This window comes from Carcharodon carcharias, chromosome 1 (genome assembly GCF_017639515.1).
Source record: "Carcharodon carcharias isolate sCarCar2 chromosome 1, sCarCar2.pri, whole genome shotgun sequence".
Taxonomy (NCBI): domain Eukaryota; kingdom Metazoa; phylum Chordata; class Chondrichthyes; order Lamniformes; family Lamnidae; genus Carcharodon; species Carcharodon carcharias.
In genome coordinates this window covers 27,973,220-27,987,345 of record NC_054467.1, presented here as the reverse complement: position 1 = coordinate 27,987,345, position 14,126 = coordinate 27,973,220, and the positions used below count along the sequence as shown (strand labels likewise).

Below are 14,126 nucleotides of genomic sequence, written 5' to 3'. Positions count from 1 at the left end.
AAAAGGGCAAAGACCTATTAGAGAGGAGTTGATCACCTAGTACTGGCACAGGTGGAATGAACTGTGTAGTTTCTTTTGTATTGTGTTTTCTGTGATTCTAAATAGTCTGAGGTCTTCCTTCATTGAAAGCTATCTTTGTGATTTTGTGGAAGTGGTTTTGTCTGAATGTTACAAGATCTTTAGTGCTCTGTTTTCCTACTCTAGTTCTCAGTGTTAAAATATTTCTCTTTTCCTGTTTCCCTTTTTTTGATCTACCATCTCTCTTTATCGTTACTTGCTCTTTCAGTCTCTTCTCCAGTGTCCAGCATCTAGTGTTTTCCCATTTCTCTCTTCCCCTGCCGAACTGAATTAAAGATAGTGCACTCAGCAGTAAAAATAGATTGATTCCATTCTGCATGATTGATTTCAAACTTTGTTTGTGCTCCATCTTTCAGATTTAAAAGAGGCACCATCTGTGTAAAAAGTCAGGAAAACCTTTTTCCAATTGAGTACCAGAACACAATGTAATTATGCAACCATGTTGAGTGATTTCATAGCTTCACTTGCTGATAATCCCATTACGGTAGAAATTAAACCTTTTCTTTCCCAAACACATTCTGTGAACGAAGGCTCCCTTTGGAATTATTTTAATCATTTTTTTGTTTGGATACCCTCATGTAATGTACAATTCTGTAACTAAGGGCGGAATTGTCCAGTCCCATTGGCGGCAGGCGTCATGGTGAGAAGGCCGTCATGAAACTAGTTTGCAATCATCCGCTCCACGTGTCAATGGCGGGCTGCGCTTTGCACCGCTGCACATTAGGACCATAACTTCAATACATTGGCATCTCATTATAAGCCCCACTTACCGGAATCATCCCCCCATTGTCAAATTTACCATCCACGTCGGCGTGACTTCAGTACGGTGTGCTTCACAACTGCCTTTAAAAAGCGTGAACCTGGCGAGCTGAACTTCGAGGGGAACTCAGAGGTGAGTGCACACATTTTTGCACAGCCCTCGCAAGCATCATCCATAGGACATCAAGAAAGAGGCACCGCACTGGGGCCTAGTGGGTGGGGGGGCAGGGGGGGGTGCACAGGCAAGCTGCTTTTTCCCGACTGGCTTGCAGTGCAGTGCTGGTGCAAGGGCTTCGGTGCAGGTGAGGCTGGGGGTGGTGGCGGGGGCAAGGCAGCACAGACTGAAGGAAGTACACAAGCGCATGCCAGGTGTGTGGAGGGTGGTCGGGGGGGGGTGGGGGGTGTTGGTGGTTGGGAGGTGAGGGAAATGGCCAAGCACTTGGTAAAGCTTGTCAAAAGTGAGCCTTCTTCCACAGTTGAGACCATTGAGCTGCAGCTCTATTGACATGCTTGGAATTGGGCCTCTGAAGCTCTTCTGCCCACTCAAGCAACACAAAAGCATGGAAGTGCCACCAAATGCTCCAGAAATTTTCACCCCTAAGGTTCAGACTGCAAATTAATATGTGTTTTAGGGGGCAGAAGAGCAATTGGCCGACTGGGAAAATTGTAGAATCCCCTTGCAAAAGGTGGCCATGGTGCAGTCACTGGTGGAGGCACTCACAGCCCCTTGCACTGTCATTATTAAGGTTTGGACCAGTATCCCTCATGGTTGTAGCTAACAGTGCAGCCTTGCAGTGCGGGTTAGGAGAATGCCTTCGCCTGAGCTGAGAGCACAGCATGCAGTCCAATGGACGAAGCTGTCGCCAATTGGTCAAGTGGAGTGGGATAGAGGTAGGTGGGATTTCGGGCAGCCATGAAGCACACTATACACTGGCCCTCCAAGTGGTGGCCAGCACTCTCCTGCATGCATGAGGAGGCCTTCAGACTAAACCAAGATAGGTTCTTAGGAAACATATGCCAACCCACATGTCTCTCTCTTTGATCCTGCAGGAGGAGAACATCAGGATCATGGAGCCTGGTTATTTAGTGGTATGCCTCATGGCTTAAAGGGAGCAAAGAGCAAGAATGTGGCGGAGGCGCCTGGCTAGGCAAAAGAAGGACACCTCCCTTCTGATGAAGGGGCAGCAGGGACAGCTGCGCATGCAGCTGAAGATCCACAGAGAACTGTCGCTCATAGGCGCTTCGCTAGACCCAGTTCTATAGATGGCGCTTGTCATTCCTGCAGCTGACTGAGAACCAGTGTCGCTGAAGACTGCGCATGTCTAGGGAACTGGTTGGTCATATGTGCCACTTGCTGCAGGGTTTGGCACCATAGGGACATGGAGAACATCTACTGCCATTGCCATGAAAGTGATTGCAGCACTCCATTCTTACGCCAGTGATTCCTTGCAGGGCTGCCAAAGTGACCTATGTGGGATCTCACAAGCCTGCACCCACAAATGTATCCAGGAGGTCATGGACGCCATCTTCATGCAGGCACAGAACTTTATACACTTCGACTGGGATCAGGAAAGTGAGGAAGCAAGAGTGCTGGGATTTGCGCAGATCTCTGGTTTTCCGCAGGTGCAGGGTGCCATTGACTGCACTCACGTGACACTGAGATCTCCATGGCAACAAGCAGTCACTATGTCAACCACAAGGGCTTCCATTTGCTGAATGTTCTGCTGGTGCGCGACCACCACAAACGCCTCCTACACTCTGTGTACGATTCTCAGGGAGTGTCCACAATTCCTGCATCCTTAGCAGGTCTCAGATCCCTGACATCTTCCAGGGTCCACAGAGGCTGCAGGGATGGCACCTCAGGGACAAAGGTTACCCACAGAGGATGTGGTGATAACACCTGTGAGGCGGCCTCAGACTGCAGCAGAGCAATGGTATAACGAGGCTCATGCTGTGTCACGGACTTTGGTGGAGCAAATGATAAGCATCTTGAAAATGAGGTTCCAATGCCTTGACAGGTTTGGTGGAGCACTGCAATACAGCCTACAGAGGGTGTTGCGCATTGTTGTAGCCTGCTGCGCACTATAAATCCTGCTGCAGCAACGGGAGAAAAGAACTGGCTGAGTAGGAGATGGAAGAGCTGCACATTTCCTCTGATGAGGAAGACATCAAAGGGGATGATGAGGATGAGGTCCTCAATGGTGAGGATGCTGGCGATGAGGCTATCACACTGGCCAGATGAGGCAGGCACACTTGGGAGGCCCTCATAGCTGCAAGGAGCCACAGGCAAGGCCACATTCTTGGGAGTTTATTTACAATAGTGAACATTATGTACAAGTGATTAACACCCATGCCCAGACTGTGCAATTACATCTTCGCAGTAGGCCTTCCGTGCCCGGTGGGCACCGCGGGGACTGGGGTGTTTTGTTGACCCCTTTAATCACATTTTGATTTAAAGTTTGTAAGTTTCCTTTAAACTTTGTTCTTGGTTTTACAGCTGACCTGAATTAGGGGCTGTGCCTGATTTATCCCAATTTTGTTGATTTGGTTTTCATTTAAAAGATTATCAAGTGTTCAAATCTCACAATGGCAAACAATGTAACTTCATCTGAAACAGATGGAAACGGGTTTGTACTCGAAAGAGTTACATCTTCTTAGCATTTTGTTAATTTAGTTTAATTGTTTTAACTCTAAAAGAGTTACATCTTCTTAGCCTTCCTAACCCTGCTGTTACGTCTTAGTCTTCCCCCGACATCCATAGTGAATGTGGAGGCAGCTGCTGACTGATACGCCCTGTCTGTGATGACCTTGACAGACATCATTTTTTTATTCATTCATGGGATGTGGGCATCACTGACTAGGCCAACGTTTATTGCCCATCCTTAATTGCCCTTGTTTAGAGGGCATTTAAGAGCCAACCACATTGCTGTGGGTCTGGAATGACATATAGGCCAGACCAGGTAAAGATGGCAGATTTTCTTCCCTAAAGGACATTTGTTAAGCAGATTTTTTTTTTACAACAGTTGACAATAGTTTCATGGTCATCATTAAACGTTTTTTAAAAATTCCAGATTTTTATCAAATTCAAATTCTACCATCTGCCGTGGCAGGATTCGAACCCGGGTCCCCAGAGCATTACCCTGGATCTCTGAATTACTAGTCCAGCAACAATAATGCTACATCATTGCCTCCCCCTGGAGAGCGGAGACCTAGAGGGCCCCAGCCTGCTTTGGGTATTGTGCTGTGGACCAGCTGCACTCTCCTCGGCCCGTGAAACTAGAACTGCGGGAGTCACAGGAAGAGGGGATTTGGATCGGCTGGATATTCCCGGAGTCACCTGGATGGATGTTCCTGAGGTGTCGAACTACAGGTCCTCCTTCCTATTGGTGCCTAACAGCCCCTGGCTGACTCCTTGAGGAAAAGGTGAAGCTGGGGTAAGATTGAGCTGCCCCACATCCTTCTTACATTGACAACGTTGGAGGCTAACTATGGCATCAGCAATGGAGTTCAGCCCGAGCAGCAGTGCAGGATCGATGTGCTGGATCAAGGTCTCCATGACGGCCGCCATCCTGCCAGTGTTGACCTTGGTGTGTCAGCACACCAGTGCTATCACCTCAGACAGACTCCTCCATCGTCCCTTGCAATCTGATGAGTGTGCCAGGCATCCCTTCCTGATGTTCCCATGATTGTCTTTGCAGCTCCACCAACTGATTGAGTGCTGAGTCCAGAGGCTGATCATCTGTCTCGGACTCAGCAGATTCCTTGCCTCCAGCAGTCCTCCAGGCTACCAAGGATGTTCCTCCTTCTGCCTTCTGTGGAACAGATTGTGTGGTGTACTCAGCAGATTGTGATCCCAAGGCTACTCTATATCTAGGTCCTAGTGAGGTGTGTGTCGCTGCACTGGTGGAGGGTGTGGGTGAAAAGCATGGTGGGTCTTCAACAGTGCTGTCCTTAGGGTCCTCATCTGAGGTGCTCTTGGTGCTGGGTTTGGACTCAAGGTAGACTGAGGGCGACATGTCAAATGTGCTGAGGACAGAAAGTGGAGATTATTCATGCTTGACAGCCATGTTGATTACAGAGCACTGGACTTAGAGTAGCATTGAGAGAGGGATGATGTGGTGCAGGATCCTCACATGGCTGTTCACTGCTGACCTTACCGTCACCGCAGGAACAGTCAATGTCCTCTCCGGCCAGCTCCAATGGTCAACTCTCAAACGGGGTGAGGACCTTGATGTCCAGCACTCGACCCCTGGTCTGGGACCCCTCCCAGTGATTGTGCGCGATCTTGCCCTGCAAAAAGACAGATGGAGAGAGTGTGAACAAGGTGCATGCTAGGCCAAATGAAAAGGATGCTAGGTGTGTGTGTGTGTGTCTGTGTGTGTGTGTGTTGAGTGGAGCCATAGACAGGATGAGAAGACAGTCTCTGGTGGAGATGAGGCCAGATGGAGATGTGGGGGTGTGTGTGAGAGAGTGATGGCGATGTCCCTTGAGCTGGCAATGAGTGAGATGCCAGTGAATGTGTGATGGCCTGTGAGCTGAGATTGATGAGCTGGTTGACTTACCCTGGTGACACGGATGAGATCATTCCCCTGTTTTCTGCACTGGATGGCTGACCTCTGGTGTGCAGCATTGGCACTGACCACCTCTGCCATCGCCTCCCAAGCCGGAGCGTGAGACTGATGGGCCTGCTGTGGCCAGAGCCGGGATAGAGGACATTACAGCGGGCTTCCACGGCATCCAGAAATTGTCCCAGGGATGAATCAGGGTGGCTGCAATCTTCCTGGCTTTTGGGGCCACATGTTCAGTGGAGCAGTCCTTTGTTGCAAGCATTGAGAAGAGTGCACACAGCTGCATTTTAAATATGGCACCCTGCGTGAGGAAGTGGTGAGGTAATGGCGTGGCAGTCCAATCGGAGGTTTGCTGCCAGCAATCTGGCATGTTTCCCGTGACTGCATGATTTATGAGGCAGGAATGGGACGATACGGCATGAAAACCCGCCATTGCGGCCAGTGGGTAATCTGCCCTTTGTCACACCCGCTACCGAACATAGTGCAAATCTGGGACGATTCCCCCTTAAGAAGTTGATAGATAAACTGATCATTTCCTCACTGGTATTCACTGCAACTGTTGAATGATATTTAGAACTTCTTATAGAGAGGATGATGCATAAAGCTATAAGCTGCCTTTCTGCCCTATAATAGGCAGATAGACAAAATTTGAAACTTTATAGCCCAAAATATTGGGATTTGAACTAATGACTTCTTGGTTGACAGCTCAATGCCCGAGCCATTAACGTTCCATCCCTTTAGGTCCCTCACTAACCTACTGGGGATAATTTTAACTTAATTGGGGGAAAAACTGATACATAGCCTGCCTGTTTTACATGAAGTCAATGCAAAGTAAAATCAGGGCAGGGTGTGAAATGGACAACTGATGTATTCCTGACAGTTTCCGGTTGGCCAGGTTAGATTAAAATTATCTCCACTCCTTCACTTTTTTCTTTTTATCTCTTTTTCCCTTTCCACATGTACCCTTCCCCTTGCTTTCCCATTCATCTCTCATTGGCATTTTCCTCTTTCTATTTGCCTCTCTTCCTTCCATTGCTACCCTTTCCTCATTCTACCTGTTCCGATAATGTTAACAATGACATTCAATGCATTTATATAGTGCCTGTAACATTACAAAATGTCCCAATGCGCTTTATAGGAGCATTATCACACAAAATATGATACTGAGCTACATAAGGAGATATTAGAAGATGTGATCAAAAGCTTGGTCAAAAAGACAAATTTAAAGGAGCATTTTAAACAAGGAAGGGGATATAGCAAGTCGGAGAGGTTTACAAAAAGAAATCTAGATCTTAGGGTCTAGGCAGCTGAAGGTGTCAACTATATCATATAGTATCATGTATATGGCCAGTGCCCATTCCACCCATTTTCTTTCTAAGTTAATAAGTTCTTCACCAGGTTTATTCACACCATAATTTGGAGAGGGAGAAATGTCATCCTTGCTCAAGCATTGTCTCTACTGCCTTGAACTGGTTGCATTTTACATGCCCCCATGGGCGTGTTTCCGGCAGGGGGGACATGCAAAATAGAGTGGGTGCCCATTCCACTACCTTCCCACCCACCCCTAAGCTCACCCTCATAATAATGAGGGGGGGTGGACTCCAAAATCGGCAGCCCACCCGCCATATTCAAATAGGCAATCAAGGGTCAATCAGGGAATTGACTCCGGTAATACTCTGCCCACATCATAAAACATTTGGGGCTGAATTTTCCCCCCATTGGGGGGGGGGGGGAAGTTGATGGGTGGGTGCGTGTGGGTGCGCTTCCTATCGGCACCCCCGATCGGAGGCATGGCGCAATTTTACGTGGGTGGGCCAATTAAGGCCCACCCAGCGTGATGTCCACAGGGAAGTGCTATGCATCCCTGTGCGGGTGGGGGGAGGGGGGGGGGGGTAACACCTAAAATTGAGAGTGCACTCTTTTGTTCATGCGCACGAAAGAGTGCACAGATCTCCCTAAGGCTAGGTGCTGCCTCAGGGAGATTGCCTCGACATTCAAAAATATTAAAAATAGAAAAAAATTTTCCTTACATGTCCCCTCATGTGACAATGTCACATGAGTTGAGACATGTACTTAATTTCCAAAAAAACTTTATTAAAATTTTTAAAACCCTCCATGAAACCTCATCCCACCCATGGGTGAGGTTTCATGTTTTCTCTACTTCCCGGCGGGGCTCCTGGCCTGTCCACCAACCTTAAGATTGGATGGGCAGATCCACTAATGATTTTAATTGATCTGTCAATAGCCTCAATTGGCTATTGAGAGGTCGGCGAGCGCGCAGCTGATTTTGCTGCACCCCCCGCCTTCCTGAAAATTTAAATGGGGCGCGGTGATGTCAGGAGCTCGGCCCCACCCCCACTCGTCGACTCGTAAAATTCTGCCTTTGGTGTGGGCAGCCGAGGCGCCCAATTTAAAAAAAATAATCTCTTCAAAGGGTGGGAAGGAAAGAGCGTTTGATCTGCGGGTGCTGCCCTTTGCGGATCTGGAGTGGTGGGGGGGAAGGGTCAGTCCCCCTAAGATTGAACCCCACCTTACTTCTGAAGAGAAGTTACACTCTCCGATCCTGCAACGACCACAGATACTCAGGCTTCCTTTTATCTGATTTTATTCAAGCATACGCAAGGGAGCCGCAATCATTCCTAAGAATGAAGACCCGGCTCCCTGATTGACTACATTTAACTACTTTTGTACTTTTTCTTATCATAATACATTTGAGTACATTTGAATACATCCAATCGGTAACCGACACAGGAGTTCCATGCCAACTCTATCCTATTGAGTACAGAGACGTGATTTTGCTAACCAATTATTCTAAAGCATGTATACATAATTATATTATCCAATCAAAATTAAAACACGTACACAAGGACCTTGGTTCTTACAACTCAAGACTGTTTGTGTTTCATCAAAACCCCCTCTTTGTCCATTGTTTATCTTCCCATATCTAAGCTAAAACCATTTGTCCTCCCCTTGTCTGCGGGTTGAGCATACTTAACCTAATTTTATGCCATGTTTTATCTCCAGTCTAGCTCTCAAGGCTGTGCAATGTTCATCTGGTAATCTTCAACTCTTAATATGTTTAGTAGCCATGTCTGCCTGGAGATGTTTGGGGGTTTTCCAGTAAATTCTTACTGTATTCTCTTTTAGATTTTTAATTTCCCCAGAACACTTCCTAACTCCCCTCAGCCTTGAACCCAAACCCCCACCTCCCCAAGCCCTCCCTGATCAACTAAAACCCTCCCTGTCCAAGACCCTCCCTGCCCAAGACCCCATACTGACCAGTTCAATGGATCCATCGGGTCTTCTTCCTTCTGTGAGTTATATGCACACCTATAACTCCCCAACAGTGACCACTAACTACTGGGATTGATGGAGCAGCAGAAATCAGATTGGCCGGCAGCTCCGGAGTGCGAGGTCTTCTTCCATGGTGTGTTAGGTATGCAGGACGGGCCATTGTGAAACAGGTTTGCTTCCGAGGGTTGGTGGGGAAATCGTTTTGTTTGGACTTGTACTTCCACAAATGGTTAATGAAAAAATCTAATCAGCAAATTTGGACCAAAAGCCCAATTAATCAATCATTCCAATAAATCATTTGAAAGCAAAGCAGTAAACATTGAACAAAAATATATTTTTTCACAGAAGTAATTATTTCTGTGAAACATATTGATGACTCGTGATGAAAATTACATGGTCTGGCTATATTTAATAAAAGGAGTATAATATGCTAAAGATCCCAGCTTTGATCTTGACTCTGTGGAGAGGTAGCTCATCTCAGCTGAGAGATGCTACAATTTGTTCTAACAGCCCAAATTATGGGGGTGGGAGAGGATCCCTCCCCCAGAAATGTGTGACGATATCCTGTGAGGGAAGTGTTGGGTTCAGCTAAGAAAGCCCTTGTGGTTGAATGACCTTCGACAGTCGCAGTTGAGACTTAAACATTAGTAGTGCTGGAGGATGTCCCGAAGAAAGGTCTCGTTTTTCTTTAGTTTGCTTCCAGGGATTATCAGAAGATCAGGCTAGTTTGAGTGCACACCTATAATGGAACGTTTTGAATTTTCCATTCTTTAATTCAAATGAAAGGAAAATGATGCAAGTTCCTTTAGAAGCCTGGGCAGTCATTTTGATTGCACGCAACAGGGTAGCACGAATGTTAGCGAGTCGACAGCCCATTTTCCATCTCCCAATTATTATCACCACTGAAATCAATGGAAATAATACTTGGGAGAAATGTAAGATGGGTTAGCAATACATTATCATACATTTTACACAGCCATACAATTCAACATCTATCCCCCACACTCCAATGCGCCATATTTTACAATATTTCCGGTGCTCTGATGATACATGTAAATTTCCTTTCCCTTCAGAGAGGAAAGAAAAAGAGAAGGCTGGATAATAAAACTTGGTGAGAATTTTTAAAAATTAATTAAGTTTAATAGGAAGTGGCTTTGTTCATTGGAATTCTATATAATAGGAGTCAATGGGAAATGAGTTGGCGCATTTGAATGAATGGAAATAGTTCTTTTTCTGTTCATTTATGGGATGTGGGTCTCGCTGGTTGGGCCAGCATTTATTGCCTATCCCTAGTTTCCCTTGAGAAGGTGGTGGTGAGCTGCCTTTTTGAACTAATGCAGTTCATGTGGTGTAGGTGCTGCCACAGTGCTGTTAGGAAGGGAGTTCCAGGATTTTGACCCAGTGACAGTGAAAGAACAGCGATATAATTCCAAGTCAGGATGGTTAGTGACTTGGAGGGGAACTTCCAGGTGGTGGTGTTTCCATTTATCTGCTGCCCTTGTCCTTCTAGGTGGTAGTGGTTGTGGTTTTTGCACATTGAAATTCTGTATGAGTGAATGGGAATGTTTTGGTGCATCTGTTGTTGGATCAGGTTACTTGCCTCGCTGGCACTAACTGCAGATATTGGTGTAAATTCTCAGGTTTATGTCTCAGTGAATGCTACACATATTAAGCATGCATCAAGCACATTCAGCCTTTCCATCTCTATGTGTGCCTAGCAATTTTGTAGTTCATAATGATCTTACTGCTCTGAAGCAAATCTGAATGTCATGAGATCAGAATACCATGATACATGATACTTTATTATGCATTTTAAAGAAGATTTTCTTTCCCCAACATTGAACAAAATAGAATCCTAACATGCTTAAATTATTTGCAATGTTTTTAAAGATCATGTAATGGGACAGAAAGAAAACAAAAAATGCTGTTCAGATCAATTCATCCTAATTTCAACATGGAAAACTGAAGTTATTCATCAAATCATTAGCAAAAGCTGCCCTGTAACCTGATACTAAAAGGGAAATAAATGAATTTCAAAATGCATTTGAAGTAACCTGGGTGTTCGTGTTGAAGTAAATTATCTTCACAGAATCACCAAGCATATCACAGAATGTTTCCTTGCTTTGATTGTTTCTCACCAATTTCATGTTTGCCTGTAATGTATCATGTTTGTATCTTACTGAAATTGGTACACTGAGAAAGGATAACAAAGTGGTCTGTGGACACAGTGCCACTAGGTGCATCACATGTCGCAGCACAGGCCCCCAAATTTCATTTCTGCCAAAGTCTGAATTCTCTAATCCGATGTCAGACTTTTTGGGAGATGCTTTCTTTCAGGGAAGGACACTTGGAGGACAAGTCAATCCTCATTGCTCTTGCACACCTCTTATTGGCCAGTACAAGAGAGTTGTGAACAAAGGCTGAAGAGTAGATTGCATGTCCTCTTAACTGAGGAACTATTAGTTAGGGTAAGGAATGATGAGAATAACAATGGTAATAATTATGGATTTATATAGAGTTCTCCTATGAAAATAAACATCTGAATTCTCAACTCAGTGGAAAGGTCAGTGCTAGGATGTATAGTGTGGCAAGATCAAAGAGAAACATTTTTTGGAGACTTTTAAAGTTGTGGAGGTGCAGTACAACAGTGAAGTGACTGAAATATGGGCCTCCAAAGCTGGAGTGGTGAACAGGCACTCATCAGGTGTCACTGGAACACAGGTTATGACAGGAACACATATGCAGGGAGATCATTGAAGAATTAGAAAATAAGGATCATGAAAGTTCGTTCACTCTGGCGCATGCAGCTTGGTAAGAAAAGGAGCAATGGGTATGTGGAACTTTGTGCCGGAGAAGACATGGACTGCAGAATTCTAAGATAGGTGAAGTTTGAGCAGGGTTGAAGGGAAGAGGCCAGCAACAAATGTTTAAATCTGAGTAGGCGAAGGTATGACATAAAATTGCCACAGCGACTGAGGGAAAAATAGCAAGACATTCAAATATTACATAAACGTAGGAGTATTAATAAAGAGTGAGATACATTTTGGCAGTGGCAGCAATGATATGTTGATAATTGTCAGCTCTAAGGCTAACTTATTGCTTCTGTCTGTTTCTCTCCACAGCACGGAAGAGAATTTGCTAGTCCCTTCTGTTGTTGCAGCATGATTTTGCACAAGCCAACGACTTAAAAGAAAAAAAATCAACTTTCCAGTCCGTCATCCTGGCCATCGCGTTGTGCATAATGTAGTCGATTCCTATAATATTGGAGACAATCGTGCTAATAATGGAATCGAATGCTCTCAGCAGGTCTGAGAATGATGCGATTTGGAGACCATTTGGTAGTGACTAGTCTGGTCACTTCCAAGACCTGTGTGTGCCTGTTTACAGCACTCAAAAACTTTTACTGAGCTCATAGCTCTTTTCTTTAATCACCGACCGCCACAGATCGGCACCAAAAGAAGCCAACTGTACAGAAACCAATCAGATGTGCATTACAGATGCAATATCACTGTTTTAGATGTGACTGTTTTTTCTATTTTTTTGTGATGGAGTGTTCCCAAATTGCGACAAGTTTTCAAGACTGTGACTGTGTCCTTCACGCACACTACTAGGTCTTTCTAGTGATGAGCCGCAGACCCACAGTTATCAGAGCTCCTCAGTTCAACAACGTTCTGTAGTTTATACACAGTGTTACTTGCAAATGTGTTTACTGTACTCTTTCGAAAATTCTAAATAAAAAGAAATGTACTCCTTTTTTTTCTTTCTCAAGTGATGGTATCCAGTAAAGGGATGATTTAGCAACCTGCAATATCAATAATCCCAAGTGTCTATTTATCTATAGCCTCTTCTTTCATTTCCATGACTGATTAAAGCCACACCAAAAGAGAAATTGAGAAAACTGATCTATAACACTTAAAGTCAAAAGTAAATTCAAACATTTAACAGGTATTTGTCCCTCGAAGAAGACAAACCATTTTGAGCTACTTCTTGGGTATTTTCTCAACATGAGTAATTGATCTGGATCCCAAGAGGAACCAGCAATTCCACTGGTAGACAGCAGAAAAGATTGTTTTCCTTTATTTAATTCATATAATCCATGGATCCCTCTCATGATGTCTTTTTTCACGATCACTCGGGAAGATGATGTTTTCTTAGGAATAAAGTTATCCCATCAAACCCACATATGTAAATATGATATAAGTTTCTAGCAATTCCTGGTATGATTGAAGTAAAACTACTGAGAAGTGGTAGTGTATTTAACGGCCGTAACATATTAATATGTTCTATTGGATATCCAACAATCTACAGAGCAAGGCTCCCATGGTTAATTGTACCATTCGAATCCCAAGAACGTATCACATCTTTGAGTGGAGATTCTACTATTAGTCAGCTCTTTTATATTATACAGAATCACTCCTTTTTTTGATTTTTGGTCAGATAAACTATTTAAACCAACTCTTATTTTAAGCTACCAAATTTAACTTTTTTAGACTGAAAAAGAAAACAGCAGATCAAGGTGAAAAATTGGGGAAACTTGACTTTTTTAAAAAATAAGATATTATGAACAAATGGATGTTGTATTTTTCTCACATTGTTGAAGCAGTTTATCGTCAATAAAAACTGTAATACATTATTATTCTATCCACACTGTAGTAGTTTATACGTGCTTAAATTAGTCAGCAAAACTTTGAAACATGAAATAAATATAATGCTACACAGCAATCATTTGGGTTAATTCAACAAGCAGTACAGAATAATGATGCAATTGTTTACAATCATGGATTTAAAGTGCTATTCATTAAAAGTTCCGTGAACGCCTTTTATGTCTCTGTAATAATGTTAGTCTAATGCTGGAGTAATTGTGTTAAGTGCAGTTTGGTGTTGATATAATTATCAATGTTTTTGCATCTTTGAATTGTTGCCAATTATAGAGACATGTTGCTTCCTCCATTGGCTGCAGTCCATGGCGTCAACAACCTGACATTAAGGAACTGACATCTGTATATATTTGTGAAAATGTGTTCTATGAATTTGCCATTGTGTTATGGCTTTCTCTAAAGAGCTAACAAGTTTCTGGTCCTAAATGTTTACATTCTCACCTCCCTGCATCCCTAGCAGCCCATTTAAAATTCAAGATCATTTTAGAGGCATCAGGATCCTGATGTGACCTCCAAAGGCCTCTCATACTGGCTCCTGACCCTGTGACCCTTTGAAATCCTGGCTGGGGTGACTGTGTTAGAACATACAAAGGAGCCCAACACACTTAAAAAAAACTGATTCTCAAAGGGTGTAAAATGGTAAGAGTCAGCCAAGGAGGTCACTTTCCTGAGTTAGCAACATTATAAACAAATATGTGTAAACATTCTTTAAGTCTATGGCATTATTATATTGGAGTGATTCTGTTTAAGATTGTATAATCTTGGAATG

General features: G+C 44.1%; 1 protein-coding gene across 1 annotated transcript in view; it reads left to right on the top strand.

The window, feature by feature from the left end:
• The window catches only part of pcdh10a (protocadherin 10a), a 63,838-nt gene extending 50,330 nt beyond the window's left edge, over window positions 1–13,508 (top strand). The window contains exon 5 of the mRNA XM_041200437.1: window positions 11,822–13,508. Coding sequence (XP_041056371.1) covers window positions 11,822–11,841 — 20 coding nt within the window. The 3' untranslated portion in view covers window positions 11,842–13,508. The remainder of the gene's footprint in view (window positions 1–11,821) is intronic.
• The last annotated feature ends 618 nt before the right edge of the window (window positions 13,509–14,126 follow it).